This window comes from Mugil cephalus, chromosome 1 (genome assembly GCF_022458985.1).
Source record: "Mugil cephalus isolate CIBA_MC_2020 chromosome 1, CIBA_Mcephalus_1.1, whole genome shotgun sequence".
NCBI lineage: Eukaryota > Metazoa > Chordata > Actinopteri > Mugiliformes > Mugilidae > Mugil > Mugil cephalus.
Genome location: NC_061770.1, coordinates 6,753,126 through 6,777,700, shown reverse-complemented (window position 1 = coordinate 6,777,700; position 24,575 = coordinate 6,753,126). Strand labels below are relative to the sequence as shown.

Here is a 24,575-nt window from a genome sequence, read left to right as displayed (position 1 = left end):
CAAGTTTCCATTTACAAAGTGTTTTATTGTGTGCAAATATGAACGGAAGGTACAAATAATCAGATAAAAACTAAATTAATATACAAGAACCTATAATTAAAAAAAAAAATGCTACTAAATTTAAAGCTAATGCATTCAAGTCACATCCCACAAGATCCCTTCCCTCCAGTAGACTGGATCTGGTAGATTATGACACTCCCTCAACACACAATTTACATTTGAATATTAACACTTATATACACAGATTTAGGCATGTCATTTTGTACAAGGGAATATGAGACGAGACAACAGCTAACACTCAGAAAGTTGAATTGAAACCATATGATGTAGAATCAAGGGTCTCGACCGGCATATCCGAGTCTCCGATCGAGACACATGACAGGATTTCCGTCTTCCCGTTCTCCTGTGCCACAAGGTTTCTGTTTTCAGTTAAATGGACCATCTCCTGCAAGCTTGGGTCTTCTAAGTCTTCCACTGGAGTATTTTCCTCTACTGGTTTAATTTCTCTCAGTGGCTCATTTTGAGGTTCCCGACAGGATCCAAAGCAGTCCTATGGGAGGAAAAAGGATAAAGGATGAGACAGATAGATAGATAGATAGATAGATAGATAGATAGATAGATAGATAGATAGATAGATAGATAGATAGATAGATAGATAGATAGATAGATAGATAGAAACACAATGATAAATCGAAAGCGGCGCTATTTGGAACATAAATAAATACTGTTTTTTTGTCTGCGTTAATCATTAGGTTCATGCAATTACCATGTCTTAGAGGATATAAAAAGCCTGTTTACCTTTACTTCTGAGAATCGTGGTTTACCTAACACAAAAAGGAGAAAATAACAGATTATGAGCACATTAGTGGAAAATGAAACCCTCATTAAATTAATGTCTAGGGCAAATGTTTAAACGATTTAAAGACCATCATACCTCTGCAAAACCAAAACAAAAATACCCCGATTGCAAGCAGCAACCCCGGTAACAAAACACCGAGCACGATCCAATGAGTTCGATCTCCTAAACAAGAAAAGTAGAGAAGTGTCAAACACTGATACACAGCTTACCAGTGATACTGACCAAATGAAAGATTAGATCATTAAGTAAAATATAGATATTTCTTTAGAAAGATCAAACTTCCTACACAACAGGAAACAGCTCTGAAAATGAATTTGCATATTTTTTGTATTTCAGCAGGGGAAGTGAAAAAAAGGAGATGTGCGTGTATGTCTAAAAAAAAAAAAAATAAGCCTATTCTTCCGTTTTCATTCTAAGAAGGTGATACTTTAGCTACAAAAACGGGTTTGGAGTCTATGCTCGAGAGTAGTGTTCACAGTGTGTAGGTGAAAGCTGTTAATTCCGACTAAACCACAAACCAATGTGCATTGCGAGACATACAGTTCCGTCGTACAGATAGTTTCGTTTGAGTTTAACCACACAACTGTAGATGAGAGGAAACCTATACAACCACGCAGACTCACCACATTTGTTGTCAGATGTGCTTGTTCCTGGTTCTTCAATCGTCCAACATCTGCAAAGAACATCCCACAGTATTATGATAATGACAATTCCTGGTTTAAAACATTCAGATTGAGGTGATTGTCTACATTAAATCAGTTAAGGCTGGTGACAAGCTCAATGAGAACCACTGCAATTTATCACAACAGCTTCTATACTCACAGATATCTACAAGCCATTTAGTGTTTTTATGTCGATAAATGCGTTTATTGTTTCGTGACTACGTGACGGTCATCACTTTCATAATCATGATACCACTAGCTGATCATTTTGTGCATTGTATGACAAAGCATTTGTTTTGTTTCTCACTCCAACTACTCATTTATAACTAGGAGCAACCAGTGTGTCAGAGCAAGAAAGGTAAGCCTGAGACGTCACCGTGCTTCAGTCAAAGAGCTCAGAAATGATTGTCTGTTGTAAACATTTTCAAGCTTTGACACTACTTTTGTTATTGCTAAAGTGACACAAACCTGTCACTTCTACAGCCCCAGTGTATTTTCTCACGGTGACATGTTCACTCAAACAAGCTGCGATCAGAACCACAACACTACAAATAAGACGCATCCTTGCTATACTATTGTATAAAATACATTTTGTAAGAGGTTTTTTTCCCTGATCTGAAGAAAATTTTCTCAAGGCGTTCCTGACACGTCTCAAGTATGGAACAGAGCTCAACACATAATTCTAGCAATCCCAAAATTATCTGATTTGGCAACTTATGTTTATTCTATTTTATATTTTCTGTACATCTGCGTATATATTTTGAGTATTTGCCAATAAAGAATCTTGAATTTTGAATCTGTGAAATTCAGGGTTAAAAAAAAAAAGCTCTGCGTAAGGACACAAAAGGGCAGGTGGATTATTTCAGCTGGAGAGAAGCAAGGTAGTGGAACCGGTTCAGTGAACACGTACAGCAACTGGTAGATTATTTACTGTGTTTTTGTACCCATGAAATAAAACTTCAGGTAAGCTCTATTTATTTTTTTTTTAATAAATTCTGAACTAGAACCTTCATTTTAAAAACAACAATAAATCTGATTGTTCTATACATTGAGATTGTATTTTATCATGAGTTCTTTTACTTACTCTGTCATTTTCTTGCAGGTTGTTGATGGGCGCTCCTCAGAATAGTAACCATCTCGACATTTCTGACACACTGTGTCATGGGTCCAATTTCCTGAAAGCCAAGCATGACTTGTCAAAAATAAAATTATACTGAGTGCGAAAAAAATAATCCTTTACTGAATTTACTGAATTTATCATATTCAGTATAAAACATGTCAAACTGCATCAAACAGACATGACATACCAGCAAAGGAAACCATAAATCCTGGCTCACAGGTTCTGTGTGGTACACAGGAGACACAGTGTTCACCGGAGCAGTGGAATCCCTCCTTACACATGCAGATGGTTCGTTGTGTCTTGCTCTCAACGCCTACAACCTTAAAGTTTTTATCTGAAAGAAGAATGGGCTCCACTTGTGACATGTGCAACATCAACAGAAGTCTATACTGTATGCAGTATATCCTGGGACAAGTTTGAGTCAGTTATCACAATGTCTTACTTGGGTCACAGTATGGCTGACGCTCACACTTCGGCTCTCTCGTGTTCTGTTCCTGGTATTCGCCCTCCCCACATACCTTGCACTGAGGTTCAGCGCAGCTGCCGAGGGCCGTCATGCTGGTCCCTGCGAAATGATGGCAAAAAAATAATTTCATCATTTTTTTTTTCCCCCCCAGCGTGGTAAATGGAGGCTTACAGTCAGGCTGTTTCTGGAATATACACTTCAATTTAGGTTTATTTCTAAAGAATCAACAAGAATCTAAACTGTCCCTAGATGCTGCACATCACCAAGAGCCTGAAACCCCCTAAACAAGCACGAAACAACCGTGGTGAGAAAAACTCCCTTTTAACAGGGAAAAACCTTCAGCAGCTCAGGTGGAGGAAATATCTGCTTGAGGCCGGCCGTGTAGAGTCAGAAAGACAGAGCGGTGGGACAGAAGAGAAGGAAGGACAGGAGGGAATTGAAGCAGGCAAAGAAAATGATACACTCCTGATGTGTCTGACTTCGACACCAGTCGTTCAGTTAAACACTAATCGATGGCCAGATGATTAACTGAGCTTGGCAAAACAAGAGGGAAACAACCAACGTGTTCATGGAAAAAATCCTGTCTAAAGTACCATCATTAATATCTTGTGTATTCCAGTAACAGTCTGATCACAATGATTTATTTATTTACTTAACAAAAAAAACAAAAAAAAAACAGAGCACTTTTGTATTTTAAATGGAAATATGGAGTCTATGTGGAGATTGTCAGGTAATACTTAGGATGGGGAAAGTGAGAGGGAATACAATCAAGAAAAAGAAAGATAATAAAGCAAAAAGAAGTGTTTTTACCACTGGGGTTGATGCTGGCTATAGAACATCTCCGTAAACTAAACTATTCAATGATACATTAACGATTAATGATTTCATTAACTACAGTGTTCATTGCAAGTGATACCCTTTAACAAACAGTGAATTTTCTTCTAACATATTTGGAGTAGAGATTTGTTTTGTTCTAATGACACGTTACCTGGGCCGCACAACATGCAACACTGGCCATTCATTAGATACTGGGTTTGAGGATCACACTGGAACTGAGCAGTGGCCGTCCCCTGGAAAGAAAACAGTGCATGTTAGAACATTAAGTAGTACATTAAGTACAATTCGAAGCAGCTTGGCCTTAAACGTCCCCTGTGGTTTGTCTGTGATGACAGTTGGCTCACTTCCCCAAGAAAACGCTACAAGGGGGAGTGGTGGAAAGTCCCAAACATTTGACGCTGAACCGTGAACCTCAGCAGCAGTCACGAGCATTGCTATCTTTTATTTATTTATTTTGTGACTGTCAACGTCTGTTAATGTTGCTTTACATATACACACACAAAAGACACAGAGGTTCACGTCAATTCATTGCTAGGAAATCGAAAGTGAAAGTACACTACAAAGGGTGTAGCCTTGCAGAAAATTCGCCACTGGGACAAAACTGTGACATTGAAGAGGATCGTAGAGTAAAATAAGGACACATAGTAGCGAAATAAACAGAATTATAGCGTATAATAACAAGAAAATTAAATGAAAAAAACATAAAGCAAACAAACGACGTAACGTGTCCAACTTTCGGTTATCATAAATCAAAATCTACGGCCAATATATATATATACATATATTATATATGTGTATATATACATATATTTCATCCTATAAACACATATCGTAGACTACTCACCACTAAAGCAGAGAGAAGGAACAGCCCGATTAGACGCATTTTGAGGAAACACTCAGCGCAGCTGTAACTACCGTAACTCCCCTTGGAATGCGTCGGGCTCCATTTATACCTCCGCACAGTGAGGCGGAGCTACGGTCGCGCGTGTGACGTTTCTTGGACTTTTCTTGTAACCTCTAAAATGTAACAGTCTGCCCACGAAAATGTCCAGAAGTGAAACTATCCGCGTCACATACAGTATCAGGGAACAGCAAAGCATTTGGCGGATTTCTCCAGATTCACAGAGGAAATATTGGCCGTGGTGGAGTTAAGAAATAGCTTACAGGTCTTTTAATATGATATGCAGGGACGGCTGGTGTAAATGGGCTAACAGGGCTAAGGACTCCCAAGCTTACACAAAAAGAGGAGAAATTTATTTTTTAAATAATTTACAACAGATTGTTTTGAGTTTTGATGATACCAAAAATCAAAGGATAAACACAGAATATCTCTAAATGGTTTGACAGAGTCCGCTTCATTCATTCTTGTAAGTGATTGACAGGTGTCATGTCACGCCCCCGTCATTCACTGATCACTTGGGCTAAAACCAGTCAGCCCTCAGGTCGCTTGTCATTGATCAAAAGTGCTGCTGGTGCCAGAGTGGGAGGAGGGAGAAGAAGTTCAGCTATGAATGAGTTGGATGAGCCTACTGATTTCTAATCCATTTTCCTCAATGTCCTTGGAGGAAAAGTCGGACGTTAAGACTGGGATCACATGACCAGACAATTTTTCAAGTAACTACAGGGACAAACGACAAAATTGCAAGTTCTGTGTTTCTTGTTTTGAAAGAAAGAGCCGGTTAACGACAAGTGCAGTCAACAATTCACTTTTCTGTTTCAGTTGCATGGGACACGGGAGGTCGGGGTTCAAATCCGATTCAGGACAGAACATGATTTTATTCCATAGTTCACTGTTGGTTGTCATACATTCAATAAGGGACAATTCTAAGACAAACCCTGCATAATAAAAAGTATAGTGTACCTGTAATTCATGTAACTGTGTATTGTAGGTGACATTAGTTTTGCTGCTGTTTTAATTATTTAAACGATATTATGCATTTGTTAGCCCACCCACCAAATTTCACCGCCGCCACTGATGATATGGAAGAAGAAAGTCTCAAAGAGCAAATAAGCAATTACTATTGACAAGTTCTACTACTTGAACCATCACCTCACGGTGATGGAAGAGTTTCAGTGCCGTAATGACCCTGGGGGCTATGCTGTCCGGTTAATTTTGTCCCTGGTAGGGTCTCCTAAGGCAGATTTGTCCTACGCGAAGGGTCAGACAAAGAACGACCCTAAATGCAGAAAGACAAGGAGAGTCAATGTACCTGGCCCGGACTGTTGCTGGGGAACCACCCTGTAGCCAGGCCTGGGGCTGGGGTTCGTGGGCGAGCCGGCCGGGCCTTCCCCTATGGGGTGGACCCATCACCCCCGTAAGGAGCATGAAGGGTCTGGTGCATTACGGATCAGACGGCAGACCAAGGCAGGGGCCTTGGAGGTCTGATCCTCAGCTATGGAAGCTGACTCTTGGAACAGGGAATGTCACCTCTTTGGCCGGGAAAGAGCTGGAGCTTGACCACCCTCTGTACCTCCTCTAAAAGGCTCAAACTACTGCAGGAAATATTTAAATATTAAATAAATATTTCGTGGAAATATTTAAATATTTTCTGCCACAAACCATCCAACTATACAACTTCTCATCTGAGTGTGACAGATGACAGCAAATTATAGTATGGTACTTTTTTTTTTTTTCGGTTTGTGTGACGAATTTAGTTTCACTGTGATTTAATTTCATTTGTGCGTTCAAACATTTTATTACAACTTATTATAACTACTTGCAAATATCGTGTGTATCGATTTTTACTATTGTCAAAGACAGATAAGTCATAATATTACAACCACCTTCCCTTGTGCCTGTAAAACACTGGACAGGTCAACATTTTGCGCTGTTTTTCCATGTTTTTTGAGTTGCTCCTCAATCATCAAGGAGTGTCATTGCTATGAGGTGGGGGTGCCTAGTCTGGTCTAGGTGGGCGGTACATGTCTAAGTAACATCCACATGTCAGGTCCAAAAGTACTGCAGCAGAACATTGAATTGTCACAAGATGGTCAATGTTATTTACTTCTCCTGTCAGTGGTCATAATGTTATGCCTGACTGCAGTAGATATGCTTTGTTGAGTGCTTGTACATTGCTGCTGTAAAGCAGAAGTTTTGCAATTTGACACTGATAAAGTATCTATCCATCTTTCTAACATTGCCTGTGACTGGATGGAGCTACATTTAGGTGACTGTTGTCGTTTTGTTCACACTTTTCACAGTAAAGTTTTTCAAAATTTGTAGGGAAAGTAGCAAAATATATATAAAATATATGAAATGAATATTACATTTAAAACATACAGTAAGTATGAAAAAATAAATTAACTTAAGCCATCTTCAAAAACATAGAACATTGAAGTACTCTTTATTATTTATTTCAAAGCTTTACCTACTGAGTACAAGATGTCTTCTGTCAATTGCAGACTTCATTTTCCCACATCATCTTCTAATATTACAGGTGGGCACCTCGATTTTTGGCGAGCTCAGTGAGATTATTGTCCCAGTTTAACAAGCAACTAATCTCTGAACATATACTCTTTTGCCAGTTCATTAGGAACACTTGAGAAAATGACTGTATCATTGCACTAAATCTACTTCATCACTGTTACAATACTGTGCAAGGAAGGTGGAAATTGAACTGTATACTAATTTTGGAGGACGTAACTCATCTGTATAAACTGAGTGAGTGCATTATTTTATTTTTTGCACCAGCACATGAGTGAGTGCATGTTAGTGGGAACCAGGCTGTATTTAAAATGATAATAACCTTTTATTAGTGCTGTAAAAAGATCAGCTGTATTCATAGACTGTGTCAAAGAAAGAAAGAAAGCAAAGTAATGTTTTCATTATTCTTGACCACGCCCACCATTCTACAGCGACCAACAGACGTTAGGGAATCCCCGCAAAGTTTTAGGGGTTTTCCCGGCTGATCAGCGTGTGGATTCCCTGACGTTTCTAACACAAAACCTCAGACACGCGCTTTGTAATGACCATTGAACATATTAAATTCGAGAATGAGCCCCTCCGCTCATATATTTCCCCAAACCGAACTAGACCCGCTCCTAGTTTATTTTAATGTGCGCATACGCTCGAGCAATTACGGTACAGGTACCGGGAGCAGCCAAAAAGATTTTCTTCTCACAAGCCTTCTCCTTTCTGGGAATCCCGTGCATTCCCTTCTAATATAATTCTAATACAATTCTGTGTGCCTGTTTTGTTTGTTTGTTTTGTTGTTTGACAAAAATACATTTCTCCTTTCTGAACATAATTTTCGTAATAAATATAAATAAAAATGAAAATCGCTATTTTAGATACTTTTTATTTTATTTTATTTTACATTTAACTCTTTGCGACAGGATCAATCCAGGAGAAGATTTAGTCAGAATTCCCGTTTTTTTTTTTTTTTTTTTACTTCCAACTAAGGTATTTTAGTGACAATAAGCTGTTCTTTGTCCCAACATGTCCTCCATTTGTAGACTAAGGAGTGACTAAGAAGCATAAGCTGTAAAGACTTTATATACAATGAGGCTAAAATTTTAAAACAACGCACAATGTAGCTGTGCCTCCTTTGCACATGTACCTGACTATCTCAGAGGCTAATGGGTGCCATGATGAGGGTGCAAAATGCACAGCAACATGCAAATAACTGCCACGGCTAAGATACACGGCAGTAATATGTACGCCCTGCAATTCATCAGAACTTGTCAAAAATTCACAGGGGAATACCTCAGGCTGCAAAGGGCACAGAAAAGAAGAAGCTTTAGTAAATCAAGAAGACCCATGGGATGTGCCATCTGAAGATAGAGGGAGTAGTTGGGTTTAAGAAGTATATATGTTACCCAATTCTAAAACAAGAAGAAACAAAGATCTCAATTCAAGAAAATGTTCCACATGGAAAATCACCTAACATAATAAAACAAGTTCACTATGCGCCCCAGCTAGATGTAGGGGTTTTAATCATCTGCCCTTCTAATCTGTGCCTTTATAGGAACATTTCCTCATTCCTATTACGATCATTTCCCCTTGGCCATCATAGTGATGTTTAAGAATGTGTGTCCCCGAAGGCCTGTACACATGACACATCTAAAATAATGACATCACACTTGTTAACAGTAAAAAGACAAAAACACATGGAAAATAGTGAAACTAAAGTAAAACAGTGAAACAAAAACAACAACACATGGCCTCAAGTCAAAACTGACTTCATTTTTAAAGAGTTCAAAAGAAGAAATAAATAAATAAAATAAGTTAAATAAGTTTTTATTTTACCTGAAAATCCAGAAAAGAGGGTGCACTGCCAGGACAGGCAAAACAAGCAATTGTTTGGTGAAATAAGAAAGAGAATCTGGGCCCCCAGATGACAACCTTTTGGCACTACCAATAGATTGGTGAGCTGACAATTAAACATGTCTATATATAACATATATACACCACCAGTCAAAAGTTTGGACACACTTTCTCATTAAATTCAATGAGAACTGACTGGCTAGTGAGATAACCCCTGCTAACCTTAGCTAAAGCTAAACTCTCTGCTTGTGAATCCAGCTATCCAGTCATCCAAAAAGTAGTTCACATTTATGCATAATTTATACCACTGCGCAGGGCTACGCAAGGACCTTATGCATGGTCTCTCCACTGGGGAATTTATACTTGCGTGTTTGTCAGTCTGGGTTCAGTCTCGGGCTCGCTCTGTAAAAACTCCACCGGAATGCTAGACGGTGCTGTGTCTTTTATGACAATCGGGTTAATTGTTGTCTCTACTTCCTGCTTCACTTTCAACGATGGCGGCTCAAACTTTCGCCGACATGTTGCCTGAATTTTCAACTCATACGTATGTATCTCCAAACGTCCTCAGTTAACCTTACAGATTTGCTATTGATTCCAAATCAATCAAGTCAAAAATCGTGGCGATGAAGAAGCGAAGACAGTGCACATCAGCCACTGAGCGAGGTCCACGCAGGGTCTGTATCATGGTCTGTGTTGATGCAGAAGCCTCTGCGTCAATTTAATGCAGAAGCATAAATTAAGCTTTAGATTAGCAGATCTCAGTAGCTGTTAGCTTGTGACTTGATAGTATTTTGTGATTTGTTGAGATTACGCTCTAAATCCTTCCATCCTTCCAAATCACATTTAGCTTGTATTTTCACTTGTAAATGTATGAATTATATTGATTTCAGTTTAAATGTTACAGACTCTGGAAAACACAAGCATAAACAACAAATCCTTCACATCATATAAATAATAAAAAAAATAAAATAATATGTTCTTTAAAAACAATATAATTGAAAATGAATTTATTGTTTAAAATGGAAGATACACTTCTCAGCGTTCTCGGCAGTAGAATAAGTCTAAAAACTATTAAATCAAAATGAAGAAATCCATTTATTTTCTGTAACTGCTTGTCCTGTAGAGGGTTGTGGGTGGGTCATTGGGCGAGGGATAACCTGGACAGGTCTACAGTCCATCGCAGGACTGACACAGAGAGACAGACAACCATTCACACTCACATCTATGGCCAATTTACACAGCTGTGGATGGTGGGAGGAAGCTTCTGAGTGTGGAGTGTTGCTTTATACGTTTGGAGATGAATGAATTTTCCTTATACCAAACAATATTTTAGATGGGATTTGGCCTATAGACTATTCTGAGCAGAAACACAAGTCTCAGTAAAGCAATTAGATGTGAGATACCTGATTAAGGAAATAAACTGTATTGCTGTGTTGTGTCACACCCATTGTGAAACATTTACAGATTTCTTAGCGCTCCCTCCTGGATGAGGAAAAGGTGAGCAATGGGTCACCCACATTGTTTTGCAAGTGTAGACATGTAACCTGACTGGAAATGTTAGTGATGTGGGTGTGGCTGAAAGGCCACTGACTGCCTTACCTGGACTGCCTTACCTGTAACCTGAGCTGAAAGAGGGCGGGGTAGAACACGGGATACAAATCACAGCTAGTTTTCCCCCCACTCATTTTTCAGGCACTGCATTGCAAACAAAACCAGTCAAAACACCGTGGACATACCTCTGCTATAAAACAGGAACAGTTTCATGGACAGAGTAAGTGCGTTGGTTTTTTCTAAAAAGCTATGATGCCAAGTTTGGGAACAAAGAAGAGAGACACTCAGTCCAGGATGGATGGATCTAGCCAGAACTTTCCAAAGGTAAGACTTCAGTTTGAAATCCTAACAACATCAAGCAGTACGCTCTTTTAACTTTTTTTGTCAAGCTCCAATCACCATGCTCATGGAATAAATGCTTCTGCCTATGAGTCACTGAATCACAACAACTTTACTGTACTCTGGGTTCTGGAGAAAAAAAACTCCTTTCTCACTTTCATTGACATCATGTCTGTGCAGCAGGAGTCGACTGTGTTTTGGTTGAGGGAGTCTCTCAAGCGTTATGTACTTCCTCAATTTGGCCTGACTTCCCTGATGTTAGTAGTTTCCCACAAAAGGAGCATACATTTACTCAGAATTTTGACAATGACTGAATTACAGAAGGTACTGTTTTTTTCTTGATTTTTTCCTGTAATAGCATGTTTTCAGACGCAGGTTATTTACCAGTGACCTGAGGCCAACACATACTGGAATATACGGCTCACTTAGTAAAGCAGAAAAATCACGCTGTTTTCAGCCATCACATCTAAAACAAACACTTAGGCAGTGCTTTCATCAACTACAGTATTGTATGATAAGGACAGGTAATGCATGTGCACGAAATGCTCAAATGTGGACATAAAAAGAACCAGTTCATTTTAACTTGCTGCGTTGTTGTGCTTTCAGCTGAGCAATGAGATGCAGCTGAGTCTCATGAACATGGTGAAGAGTGGAGAGTTATCCATCGAAGAGGCTCTGAAAAAGGCCAGGGAGGAACAGGTGCTCAAACCAAACAACCCCACGGAGGAGGTAGTCTCGTTTTAAGTTCCTTTTATAGGCTGAGTATTGCATGATTCTGATATTTTTTTCCCGTTTTTATTTATTTTTATTTTTTTGTTGAGTAATCTCTGGAGAGGGATTTTACTGAAAGAATTCACAAGCTAAGACCACATCTGTACATCCTGGCCAGAGGATCGACTGCACTTTTGTCTGCTCTATAAAATTTTTCAGTATTCAGATTGTGCTTTTGAAGAGATTTGAATGCAGCACTTAACTTTGGTGTATTTGGTGTGTTCCTTGTCCAACCAACATGCAAACAGAAATATGGTCCATTCATTTCCTTCTTATTGTTGTCAAGCTATAATCAATATTGTATATTAACTTTGGCTCACATCACTGTTTGTTTATGAACCCCACAGAGAGTCATCACCCAACCTTGCAGTTCCCTTCAGAACGAGGAAGTGTTTTCATTGTCGTTGTTTGGGTTTTCTGGCCTCCAATATTTCCATTTCCTATTACACACCAGATTGTCACCACTCTGATCTCTCATTGTGGGTGGCAAAATTTGTAAAGTCCCTGCACCTTACCTCCTCAACAACAAACCTTTGACAGTGCAGTGCTCAGCAACTGATGGAAATCGTTCAGGGGCTGGTGGAGACCAAAAATAGAGCTAAAAGGAGAATATCTAAATTCACCAGATTGTTTCTCTGCATATACTGGATGTTCTGCCAGAAAGTGTGCCATATCAATTATTACACTCAGTTAAAGGAGAAAGCAGAACTAGTAGACATTGTTTTGTTAATAATTGCTTAGCCTGCTGGAGCAGTTCAAAAATGATCATGTTTTATGAAAGAAACCAGACCTACCACTTAGTGGTAACAGTAATCGTATCTAGCACCTTAGCAGCGAACAATTAGCTGTCCTTTATACGCTGCACTTAACCTTAATCACTAAATTGCCTTTAATACAAGGTTATTTGCTATTTTCTAATATCTGTTGGGTCCTTTTGCAGGAACAAGTGACCAAAACATGTGAGGAACAGCAGCCCAGACAGTACAACTTTAGCATTCACAAACACAGCCACTACAGGTGGCAGAAACGAGTTCTTCAGGTGAGTTCAGAAACTCTAGGAACGAAAGCACAACGCTCAGCAATGGTTGCAATGGCTGCCAAAGGGATTACAATTCATTAATGTTTGTACTAATAGTAATCTTGTAGGTATATCCATATTTCATTTTGCACTCCAGGAAATATTTCAAAGATGATATGTCTGTTTAGTAGTTATAGATATTTTAGCTTGGTTCAAAAAGCTGGAACAACCAACACTGAGTCCTACAGATATTGTGCTAATGCTGATGAAAACATTTTTTCACTGCATTACATGTACACTAACAGAAATATTAACTCTAATTTAAACACTCCTATTGTGAACATCCAGTTCGATTTCAACACCAAAATGCTGTGCAGCATCGAGAAAGGCATCGTCAAGCGCCACCTTCCCTTCTCTACTGTCAAGAGTTGTGATGATGGAGTGGGTTCCAGGTTCTCCATTTCCTTTAAAGGACATCACGATTATGAACTGGAGGCCACTTCACTGGAGGACAAACATAAGGTGGATTTATACACTGCGTTGCTTATAACAACATTGAAGTTCAAATAAAAGGGAGAGGAAAGATGCCACTTATCGTGTCCGGGCCCTACTCACGCATACATGCTTGTGATTCTCTCTCTGTGAGCAGATTATGCAGCTTGTCAATCAGATCATTTATGGGAATATATACAGTGATCCTGGAGAGGACAGTGCAGAAACGCACCAGCAGCCTCAAGCATCACAGAGCATCCGGGAGGGTATCTTATTACTGCACAGAGGAGGCCTGGCGTCATTAAAATGGGTGAAGTAAGGATGTTTTGTTATTATTGTAGCAATGCTATTAAAAAAGTTACACAGCAAATGTACAGAAGAGTTAATTATAAGAAAATATACTCTCTGGTCTTTCCTCTCATGAATCTAACATGCAGATAAGGTTTAACTACTGGAAGAAAGAGACCTCCTAAATTACTGAAATCTATCTATCTAGTCACTAGACTGCACTGTCACTAGCTAGTATCCCCCTCATTACATGAAAAATAGCTAAATCAGAATAGAAATACCTCAAGTAACCACCTCAATCAGAACAGGCCGACATGATGGGAAGAAATTTTCTGTTGGATTGAGTAAACCTCTGATATTTTTTCAGAGATTAAAGATTATCTTACTTTATTCAACCTTGTAAACATTTGATTCGACAGTAAAAAAATAAATATATTCTTTCTGCACATACTTGTTCCATGAGGGGTAAACATCAGGTGACGAGTCTCCCTTGGGGACAGGAACACGGAGGTTGCAAAACAATAAGTTTGAGGGAAGAAAACATGTTCTTCTGTGATATTTCTTGCCAATTTTATCTTATCGAATCCCTTTATGTAGTGTCCATGTTAACAGTTCAGTCAGAATCTCTATGAAAACATGTACATACATGCCTTGAGCAGATGATTATAAAAACAACAATTTATTGTGAAATAAAATACATATACAAATACATAATGCTTTATATGGCACAGTACTGGAGAGCAACATTTAGTCTACTCATGAGCAACTTATCTTTTTTGCTGAAGCAAGATGAAACTGATAGCACTCACATCTCCACAGTAAATCTGAAACAACAAATGTAACAGCAGATAATGTGAGTCTGTTGGTACTGTTGCTTTCACTTTCCTCCATTTGTGCGCCTGTTATCAACCATCCTGTGAAGTTCCTCTAACTCTAACTGAACCTTTCCCGGCTGGGCTATTCATTTCCCTGTTTCTAGGCTTTTTATGCTAATCTGACAGCTGCAGTTCTATATTTAGCTGAATGAGAGTGGTACTAATCTTTTGATAAATACGTTTCCCAAAACGTGTATTCTTTAGTAAAAGGTTTCTTTCTAATATTGAATTATCAGTTGCATTACAGTGCCCACTGGGGCTCCTGCTCCAGCTGTTGAAGTTTACCCTACACATCACTCCTTCTCTATTTTGTACCAGGTATGAGGTCCAGCTGCACCCTGGACAGCTAACACTGGTTCCGTTCAGGCGGCGAGGCCCAGCCGACAGCGAGGTGACCCCCATCGTCCCCGTGACCACTGTGATTCACTTATCAGACGGTGACACCAGTGTGGAGAAACCTTACGGCCCCGACACATTCACTCTGATCACCCACAAAAATGAATACCAGTGAGTACTGAGATGCAGAAATATGTGTTAAATTCTATCTGGCTGTTATCAGTCAGAAATCTCTGAGTTTGTTTGAGTGATTGATACCATAAAAACAGGCCTTAAACAGCTGATGCATTGCAGGTTCAAGGTGCCTTCAGCAGATGAGACGACTGCCCCTGGTGCTACCCAGAAGGAGCGGGACTCTTGGGTAAAAGCCATTGACAAACTGTGCTCGGACTGGAAGAGAAAGTCCAAGAGTAGATTCTCATTTTCGGAAGCCAAAACGTTACAACAGCTCAGCATACACGAAGACGCAGAAGACAACAATACAAGTCTTCAATCAGGTGGTGGATTTGATGATGGAAGCATCATCGCTTCCAGCGGCGGGGATCGTTTATCCGGTGGTGAGACTAGTCAGACTCCTATGTCAACAGTCCCTGTTCCTAAACCTCGCAGAGGTAATAAGGCCGCTGCTCAAGTCACTGGACCTGATCCTTTGCCCCCCGTCCCATCACCAACGTCTCCCCGTGCTACCGTCTTGACATCACCCACCTCCCCTCCTCCGTCACCCTGCCGTTCTCAGCCTGCAACCTCTTCCATAGTCCCAGAGACTCTAACCCACGAACCAGGCTCTGCGGTTGTGAAAGTGCCTTCACCCCCAAGTGTCCCAGCTCCGCCACCTCTACCCATCGGCTTGAAATCAAGTTCAAGAAAACCTCTCACCAAGGCTTTCCACTGGGATCCTGTTGGCTCAGACAAGGTATTTTATTAAAAACTACATTTATTAGAATATACTAAGTTACAATATACAGTACGTTGAACTCAGTTGACTTCTCATATTGCATCACTACTGAACAAATTTGTTTCACAACAGATGGCGAAATCATATTGGTCGCAACAAAGCACCAGGAAGATTGAAATTGACACGTCACGTCTGTGCGAGCAATTTGCTGCTAAAGATCAGGGGACGTTTGAGGCGGCTGAGACGACTAATACACAGCACATCATGCTGAACCAGAAGATTGCACACAACTTCAGTGAGTAGCTCAAACAATGGATATATTTTTAGGTGAAATTGCTCAGCTGCAGCAGATAATGTTCCTCATTTTAGGAAGACAGCTACATTTCTCTCTGCATAAATAATGAGTGATTGCTGTTTTGAAATGAAAAGCCATTCTTTTGGATCAAGTCAAATAAAAGAGCTTATTCCTTGAGTGACTTACAAATCAAAGGTGACTTTTAAACAACCACCAGAGGGCAGGAGCACACACGGAAAGAGGGCTCATGTTAGGCTCTATGATTTTCATAAATTAGCCATACAAATCACAAATCAGAGAAAGCTGATCTTGACAAAACTTTTGAGGGGAGGCCCAAACATGCAGTCGTATCTCTTTTTTAAAGGAAGTTTGAGACGTGCTGTCTGTCACGCAGATGGATATTAAACATGTTTGTCTGCAGGGGGCAGTATGTCACCAACCCAGTAGTGGCTCATGCAAACTGAGCAGAGCGATATTCTCTCTCTCATATAAAACCTTTTCACTTCTGATTAACTGAGAGTACGTTGCTTGTATATTTCAAGAGCCAAGCTATGGGGAGAACATTTCAGGAGCTCCCTCTCACAGGTCCTCCATGTGGCACAGTCACCGCTGAAGTGATACTGATGTGGTGTCTGTGGGCTGCTAAGCGGAATTAGTGTGAAGGTGCAGACTGGCGACGTAATTAGAGTTCGCATGTTCATAAAATATGGATGATCTGAGTGACATCTACGGTGATTTCCTGCCTCGATGCAGAATACACCAGCGTGAGGAGATTGTGCTTCTCCCTGAACTGGAAGCAGGAGATGAGTGATGACAGCCGGTGGGTGACTTGAGGCCCTGCATCTCTGCTGCAAGTTTTAGAAAAAAATAGACCTTAGAAGAACAAGGAAAACTGTCTGACTCTGTGCTTATTTGGTCCTATTAACACCTATATAGAAAGTAACATTTTAATAGTGCAATATAAAAATAATAGAGTATGCAAAAGAGTTTATCTACTATATTCCCTCATGGATCATTAAAGTCTGTCTAAGTCTATAATACTATAGCACTATAACACTATACTATCTCTTTTGTTGATTACTGTCACCAAATTAATGTGTAAGCAGCACTTTATTGTTGCAGTGAGTGAGGCCAAGTCAGTTTTTACAATCATGATCTATGGTCTGTGTATGTAAAAAGTTGTCACTATTTAAATAAGGACTTAAGTAGTAACTGTTGATTTACTTATACCACTCACGTTTTAATTGGAACCCATCCAGATAAGTGATTTCAATAATGTATATATAAAAAGCCCATGAACTCCCCCCAAGTTCTCACTGAAGCCAGATATGGAAAACATCATGCATTTATATGACTCCTCTTTCTCTCTCTCCGTCTCTCAGCATCTCCCACACAGACACATTCACACACGCCTTCCCCTGTTTATCATCACAAACCTGCGCAGATTTGTGCTGTTTCTCCGGCTCATATCTCATATCTTTGCCACACTATTTATTCATCTGATCTCATCACACCAGAGGCCAGTATGCATGCAAATCTAATTTTTGTACAAAGATAGGAAAAGCTCGGCAGACAGTGAGACTTCATCAGATAGTATCACAAGGTTGCAATCAATAATTAACAAAGACGAAAAACTGCCAGCCTTACGGCATCCGCAGAAAAGTACTGTTGCTTGTTGCTGTAACAGGTGCTGTGCCAACTATCTGCCTCAAAAGCATCGTGGTGTTTGCAGTGAAACACACCGAGGGAGACGGAGCTAGACAGATTGAACAGGTGGTTATCTTACTACTGCACCATGGCTTTAACGTAGTAATCAACATGATCCTTAGGGTGCAACCAAGAACCTCAGCGCCATCAAGAGTCCATGTGATATTGCGCTGTTGTAGCTCCATGTAGTTCCACAGAACATTTTGCCAGCAAATTTGTTGATCAAATTGATTATTTTGACTGAATTCTTTAGAAAAAAAAACATCCACTGAGCAGCTAAAAGACACAGATATGAGGTGTGTGTGTGTTATTTACATAGTGCCAGTTACAACCCAAATTGTCTCAAGATGGTTTGCAGAACCCAGAGGTTTCATTCAAGACTCAGCACTAAGGCAAAAGTGGCGAGGAAAAGCTCGTTTTTATCAGGAAGAAACCTTGAGCAGCTCATAACGGGGGTCCCATCTGCTTGAGATTGGATATAGAGACAGAATAAAAAAAGACAGAGGTGGGACAGAGGGGAGGGGGGGTAGGAGGAGAAAAGCAAATACACTTGATACACTACACATTTATATAACACATAAACGTGTACTGTGTGTGTGAGAGAAAGAGAGACACAGAGTTGTTGACGTGCCATACAGTAGAAGCGCATAAATGCATGGACAGTGAGGTGGAAGAGTAGAGGAGTAGAGTGCTCAGTGCATCATGGGAAGTCCCACAGCAGCCTGGGCCTATAGCTGCATAACTAAGGGATAGTTAAGGGTCACCTGGACCGTCAGAAATATAAGCTTTTTAGAAAAGGGAATATGTTCTATCAGCTGTAATAAAGTCTAAGAAATTAGATTTTGCATCACATTCATTACTTATGTTAAGTAAAAAAGCAGAAGTACTGCATTTAAGTACTATCGAAAGTTTGTTAAATGTGAGGGCTGTGGGATGGCTATAAGGGTTATTAGGGAATTATTTTTAAAAGGGTCTGCTGCACACATCTGTGTTCCTTTTCCCACAATTTTAATTGAATGTCTAGTTTGAATAATTTTGCCTCTTCAGCTGTCTTTTGGGTTTATTTAAATAAGAGGTTTGACTTGGAAATCCCTTTTTGGTGGATATGCTAACAACTCTGATATATTAGTTAAAATGAATATAATAGAACAAGAACCAAAATCTACATTGGCTGTGGAGTAGGAGTAGAAAGTAGCACTAACACTCATTAGATGAAATACATTGTGTATTTGTCTGAGCAAAGTGCATTTCTGTTTAGAAAATATCTCTAATATTTACCCTGAGAGCTGCAGTCCATGCTGCCTGTTTAATGAATGGAAACACCTAATTAAAAGTACACCTGTGGCTTCCTGTGCCCAGTAGGATACGCTCTCCATCTCCGTACTCTAATTTGCCAGGGCAATGCCCAGTTTGTCCGTGAGCCAGCCAACAAAGAGCTTAATTTGCACTTGTGTGTGGCTTTTTGGGGAGCCAGATGGGACAGCGTAAGCCTCACTCATGAGGCCAGTAGTAGCGCTTGGAATAGTTTCTGATGTTTGACGTTGTTAGACCACATTTCAAAATGTGACATGAAAGCTTCTGTTGGTCCTGGTAAGGGAATTACAGCCTGAAGTCTTTAATGTCAAGGACTTGGAGACGTGTTGATTACAGCTTTGTTCCTCTGAAATGCTTCTCATTTAATATGATTACCCTTTTCACTATGTCATGAGCAGATATATAATCAGTTTGATAATTTGGATTTAGTAGGTTAACTCCTACTTCAGACAAAAATTACTGAAAGTCTGAGAGTAGGAGTAGTTTCCTGTTTCCTTAGGTTTGCCATATTCCTGCACTTGTAGAGAATAATGCTTTCTTAAAATGGAACTACATTAACTACATTATCTACATGACGACTCTGGATGTCATGTAGATAAAATGTTTGACCTTCATGTGGTAACATCAAGATATGAGAACACCACTGCTAGGCAACTATTCACATGTAGAAGCCAAAATTGACCAGCTAACAACCAGGAAACATAATGTAGGAAATGCAAAAGGGCCAGGGTCAGGGACTGTAGAACAAAATTTAATATATTAACACATCATCCACTTCTATGTGTCCTAAATCCAGAACTACGAGGTTTCAGAAAATTTCCATTTAGAGGTTGAAGTCAAATCATGGGCACCATGTTTGCTACATCGGAGGGAAGATTCTACAGTGTAGCCCTATAGGGCAGATGTGCTATGTTGAAATAAATTTCATATTTTCACTATCAACGGGCCTATAAATATTATTGCCAATGTCTGTCAATATGTAAAAGGTCCTCACTTAAATATCCCAGCGTCTACTTTAAATCTTAAATCTTAAATGAGCCTGTGAAATGCTTTGTAGCCCAATCACCTCATCAGTCATGGAGCTGTGTCTACCTTCTCCTCAGTCTCCGTGTTCATCTATCGCTGTTAAAAGTTGGAAATTCCCCTAAAAATTACAAATACTCAGAAATAGTGAAAATTAAACTAGTCTTACTGTTATTTAGTATTTTAATTATAACATTAGCAAACTAGCAATAATAACTTGGTAGTAATTGAAGCAAGGTTATGTGTCATTTAATTTGGCTATCTACATGGACATAAATTACATGCGCACATGGGTTTCACAGTATATATGACTTAATTCATTTGTAAAGCGGTGTTGGGCATTTTTGAGGTCAAGGTATATGACTATTTTTCCTATATAAAATCTTAACAATCGTCAAAGAGACAAATTGGCATTTACCTCATAAATAGGAGGAAATTACTTGCCATCCAGTTCTTCCTTTTAATCTTCTGCTCTTGTAGCTTACTTTGTTTTTGTTCACCGGGTAAACAGTGGAGTTTCCCCAGTGAACTGCAGCCGTAGGTGGAGCACTGTGGCACATTTTAACTGCCAATCAGCACAGCAGGATAACTCAGACGGTCCATTTCCTGGTTGGCCTGACTCTCTCTAATATACGACTCTGCCCCCTAGTGACCATTAAACATAACTGCAGTCTGTAATTTAATTGTTATCTCTTGTTTCTGTTGTACAAAAGCTTTAAAAAGTTTTAAGACTATCTGTCTATCATATTTTCAAAGTTCAAATTTCTTCCTAAAATAATGATTCATTTTTTAAACGTTGGCCTGAGAAACTAGCTTAGCAGCCTTAGCCAGAGACTTTGCACAAACTTACTTACATCTACGGCAGTTAACGGTTAGCATACCTCTTCCGGATAACTTTCCAAAAACAAGATGCAAGTCCCAACATATTCGCTGGTCAGAAATTTGAATGACAGGTTATTACTGCAATCGAGCATTGTATAACCAGAGTCCTTTCCAATACTTTGATGGAACAAGTACCGAACAAAGTTTCAAACATGTCAACATCTCGTCTGATTGGCCACGCTGACCCACAGACAGCTACCTGATTGGTTCACTTCAATGTCTTTCAAAAAAGATGCTTGCACTGTCATAATATGTGAAAAAATACATAAAATGGTCATAAAATGTATTGTTGTATTTGTGTTAAACTATGCTGCTACAGAAGGCTTCTCACAATCCTTGAATTATTCAGAGGCATTTCCTATAAAATAAAATTAAAAAAAATTCATATCAGCTTTGACTTGATAGACTGCAAATTTGTTTCCCTTAGACATTTGGGAGAAAGCAATTAAGCAAAGGGCCCTTTGTCTTCAGAATGCTTTTTGAGTCATTTCATCACAGAATAAGAAGCCTGTCCAGATCTGTCAAGAAGAACGCTTTCATGTACCAGTCAGTGTGTTGACTCTGTCTAATCTACTGTTCTTCCAGACATTTTCCTCAAAAGTTTTCCAGTGCAGCCGGGAGAGCTGAAGGACAAACTGTTTGTGGTTAATGAGGAAGACGGAGGACTGTCTGATGAGCACATCACCTCTCTCAGGAGGTATGACTTTGAGCCAAAAAAACGCTGATTTGTATTCAGTCCTTATTGTGTCACAACTGAAGCTGAGAGGTGAATGACTTTTTGTGCCCATGTCCGTGGGCGGTGTGTTTTCATCAGTGAAGGTAGAATCTTTGAAAACTTGCAGCTTTGCAAATCATTAACAAAGAGATGTGAGCGCGTGGAAACCTCTGTCAGTTCATGTGAGGAAGACAAACACTTTGCGCAGCAGTATTCAGTGTGTTCCGATGCTAAAGAGCAGATGCCAAAACCTTTTACCAGAGCAGCTTACTAATAAAAGTTTTATTGCTGGTTATTTGCGGAGATGGAAACTATTGACATGCCCTCGGGAATATAACTATGAAAGTGGGTAAAATGCTTCCTTCTCCTTACCTGCAGTTTTCTCAGAGTCCCTGGATGTTGACCTGGGAGGCAAGAGTGAGCTAATGCACTTTATAGAGGATTTTATTTATTCTATGAAAATGTAATATATATTTTAATGTGGCCTGAGGAATACAATCTTGAAAAAAAAAAAAACACTCCCAACAGGTTCTGCAATATTAATGACCGGTGCTACCCCAGTGGCACATCGCCTGACTCGTGAAAAAGTGAATGCCTTTGAATTTGGGGTCAGAACGCACCGAAAAGTCAGGAGAAGGAAATCCAATTTAAGATGAGCCGGGATCAAATTCAGTGCCAGCGAGTAAATGGCCAGTCCCATCAGTATCTGACTGCTTTATAGAAGCTGACAAGGACCATCAGCGCTACAGGGCTTTTAATTTAGTGCCTTTATCCATGCAACTGGAAACCAACCGGATGGCGTTAGTCCAAAAGAGTGTCTGAGGTAACATGTTATGTGGCAAAGGTCAAAATGGGAAAGTCTATATGACAGAAAAAATCATCCCCAACTGGGACAGTGTCATGAATAAGTAAGGATGTTTAGGACAGTTGCATGTGGTGTGTTTTCTACTTGGGCTTCAACATGATGTTACATGCAAATAATGCTCAAATAAAAGCAAAGGAGGTGCTAAAATCAGTGTATTCAGCCAGTAGGACTCTGAAGCATGTAGCTCCACATACTGTGGACTGTGGGAGGATAAAATATCCATTCACTTACAGCTTTTTTTTTGCTAGACCCAAGTGCAAAAAAAATCTGTTATTGGAGTTTTCAATTGGTAGTTTTTAGCCAAATAGCACGTGTAGTCACTGGGCACCTATATTACAAGACACAAACTCAAAATATAGACAAAATAACATCAAATCATGGAGAAGAAGAGAAGAATTAACGCTACGAAGAGCAAAACTGTAGCCATTAAAGCCCATGCAAATTTTAAATATTCCCGACTGAATGATCATCATCTAATTTTCAAAGTATCTTTCGGTGCCATTCATTTCAAATGTAACCCTCAAACTGGCTCTGCTAATCTGCTGTATCAGCGCTGTTTGAGTGTGATTTGATCAGAGATGACTTCTTGCAATTGAGCCACAAACCTCAGAGAGGAAACAGGAGTCTCTCATGTGGAATAATTGAAAGTCTTCCACCCTTGGCAGCAATAAACTCTGACAATAGTGTGTTTATTTTGAACCCCGTTAGCAAGACGCTGATTCAGCAAATATATTTCCCTGCATTTTATAACATCTGCCAGGTCAACAGAAGTGAAATTGTGTGTTTTTACGTCCAAGGTACGTCCCCACCATGGATGATGTGGAAATGTACAAATCCCACAAGGGACCCGTGGCTGAGCTGCATATTGTGGACCAGTACATGTTAGAGGTACAGTTTTCATCTCCCTGTATTAACCATACAAATTGTACTGTTATTAGAACTTCATTCACCTGCATCTGCGTTCACAAGTCATGGGCGTAATGACGAACTTCATCACCTTCCAGCGAGCCTGGGAATCATTGGGCCAGCATGCGGATGTCTCAGGGTTGCTGGAAGATCAGACCCCAATGCTAAGCAGGAATATTTGACACCTGGCATGAGAAATTTCAAGGCTTCAAGACAAGGCGTCAGTGCCTACAGAAGCCTTATGTGCTTCTGGAGACACAGACTACAGTCAGTCTGCATTTTACTAAACATAAAATGTAACATAATCCATATAAATCAGGTTTTCAGATGTCACACTTGATAGAAACTGAAATGTGGTAAAATGAAACTCTGGAGAGTGAAGGTGACAGCTTTCTCTTTTGAGGGATTTTTTTTGTCAAATGCAGTCGTTCCACACATTCTCCCCTTAAAACTGGTGAAATTATTAATGAAAAAAAATGGGCTGATGAATTCTGTATGAAATTATAATTTCGCACTCTTTCATTATCACATTCTTCCTTATCACTTGGAGTCCCACACAGGATATTCACTTTCCACTATGCACCGACACTACTGATGCTCTGTTATACTTAAGTGAATATTACATTACAACTACAAGATACTGTGTAATGATTTAGTGTTATTGAAACATTTTTTTTTTTTTTTTTGGTATGACTAAAATATTAGTTTCATTTGGACATGGATTAAAAACATTGTGAAGTGTTTTTAATTTCAGTGTATTCACATCCAAATATAAAATTACAACAGTTTTTATACACATACTGTATTTTCAAGGGACTTACAATCAACTGTCCAATTATATCCAGCATCAGCATTGTTACTTTTTATTTTATTCAACCTTTATTTACCCAGGCAAACAATTAAGAACAGTTTTTTATTTAAAGTTAGTACTTTGTGAAGTATTTACATTTGTCCCTCGACATCATACGTGTGACACTTTTTCAAGTGAACAAAACACAAACCTTTTAGCAAGAATTAATTTAATTAATAAAAAATGAATTATCTTTGTTTATCAATGGACCTTTTATGTATAAAGCCTAATAATGAAGTTTAT

The 24,575-nt window shown here is 39.4% G+C and overlaps 2 protein-coding genes across 2 annotated transcripts in view; one reads left to right on the top strand and one right to left on the bottom strand.

The window, feature by feature from the left end:
• On the bottom strand, positions 1-4,909 carry cd40 (CD40 molecule, TNF receptor superfamily member 5). The gene is made up of 9 exons (XM_047572728.1): positions 4,789-4,909; positions 4,096-4,177; positions 3,084-3,206; positions 2,829-2,975; positions 2,606-2,696; positions 1,483-1,532; positions 935-1,021; positions 799-824; positions 1-550 (listed from the first exon to the last, which is right to left on the bottom strand). The coding sequence occupies exons 1-9, from the start codon at positions 4,825-4,827 to the stop codon at positions 299-301; spliced, it is 897 nt and encodes a 298-aa protein (XP_047428684.1). The 5' UTR covers positions 4,828-4,909; the 3' UTR covers positions 1-298.
• A 6,008-nt stretch (positions 4,910-10,917) lies between these two features.
• Positions 10,918-24,575, top strand: part of LOC124998239 (formin-like protein 13) — a 33,827-nt gene continuing 20,169 nt past the window's right edge. Inside the window, exons 1-10 of the mRNA XM_047572497.1 lie at positions 10,918-11,085; positions 11,707-11,829; positions 12,812-12,910; positions 13,238-13,411; positions 13,539-13,696; positions 14,863-15,051; positions 15,175-15,793; positions 15,908-16,070; positions 21,582-21,693; positions 23,374-23,464. Of these exons, the coding sequence (XP_047428453.1) occupies positions 11,011-11,085; positions 11,707-11,829; positions 12,812-12,910; positions 13,238-13,411; positions 13,539-13,696; positions 14,863-15,051; positions 15,175-15,793; positions 15,908-16,070; positions 21,582-21,693; positions 23,374-23,464 (1,803 nt within the window). The 5' untranslated portion in view covers positions 10,918-11,010. The remainder of the gene's footprint in view (positions 11,086-11,706; positions 11,830-12,811; positions 12,911-13,237; positions 13,412-13,538; positions 13,697-14,862; positions 15,052-15,174; positions 15,794-15,907; positions 16,071-21,581; positions 21,694-23,373; positions 23,465-24,575) is intronic.

Excerpts from the sequence above, each read along its gene's own strand:
- cd40 (XM_047572728.1), bottom strand. The coding sequence starts at position 4,827 with ATGCGTCTAATCGGGCTGTTCCTTCTCTCTGCTTTAGTG. Across the intron at positions 2,697-2,828 it reads ATTTATGGTTTCCTTTGCTG|GAAATTGGACCCATGACACA; the intron begins GTATGTCATGTC and ends CTTGGCTTTCAG. Across the intron at positions 1,533-2,605 it reads ACCTGCAAGAAAATGACAGA|ATGTTGGACGATTGAAGAAC; the intron begins GTAAGTAAAAGA and ends TGTTCTTTGCAG.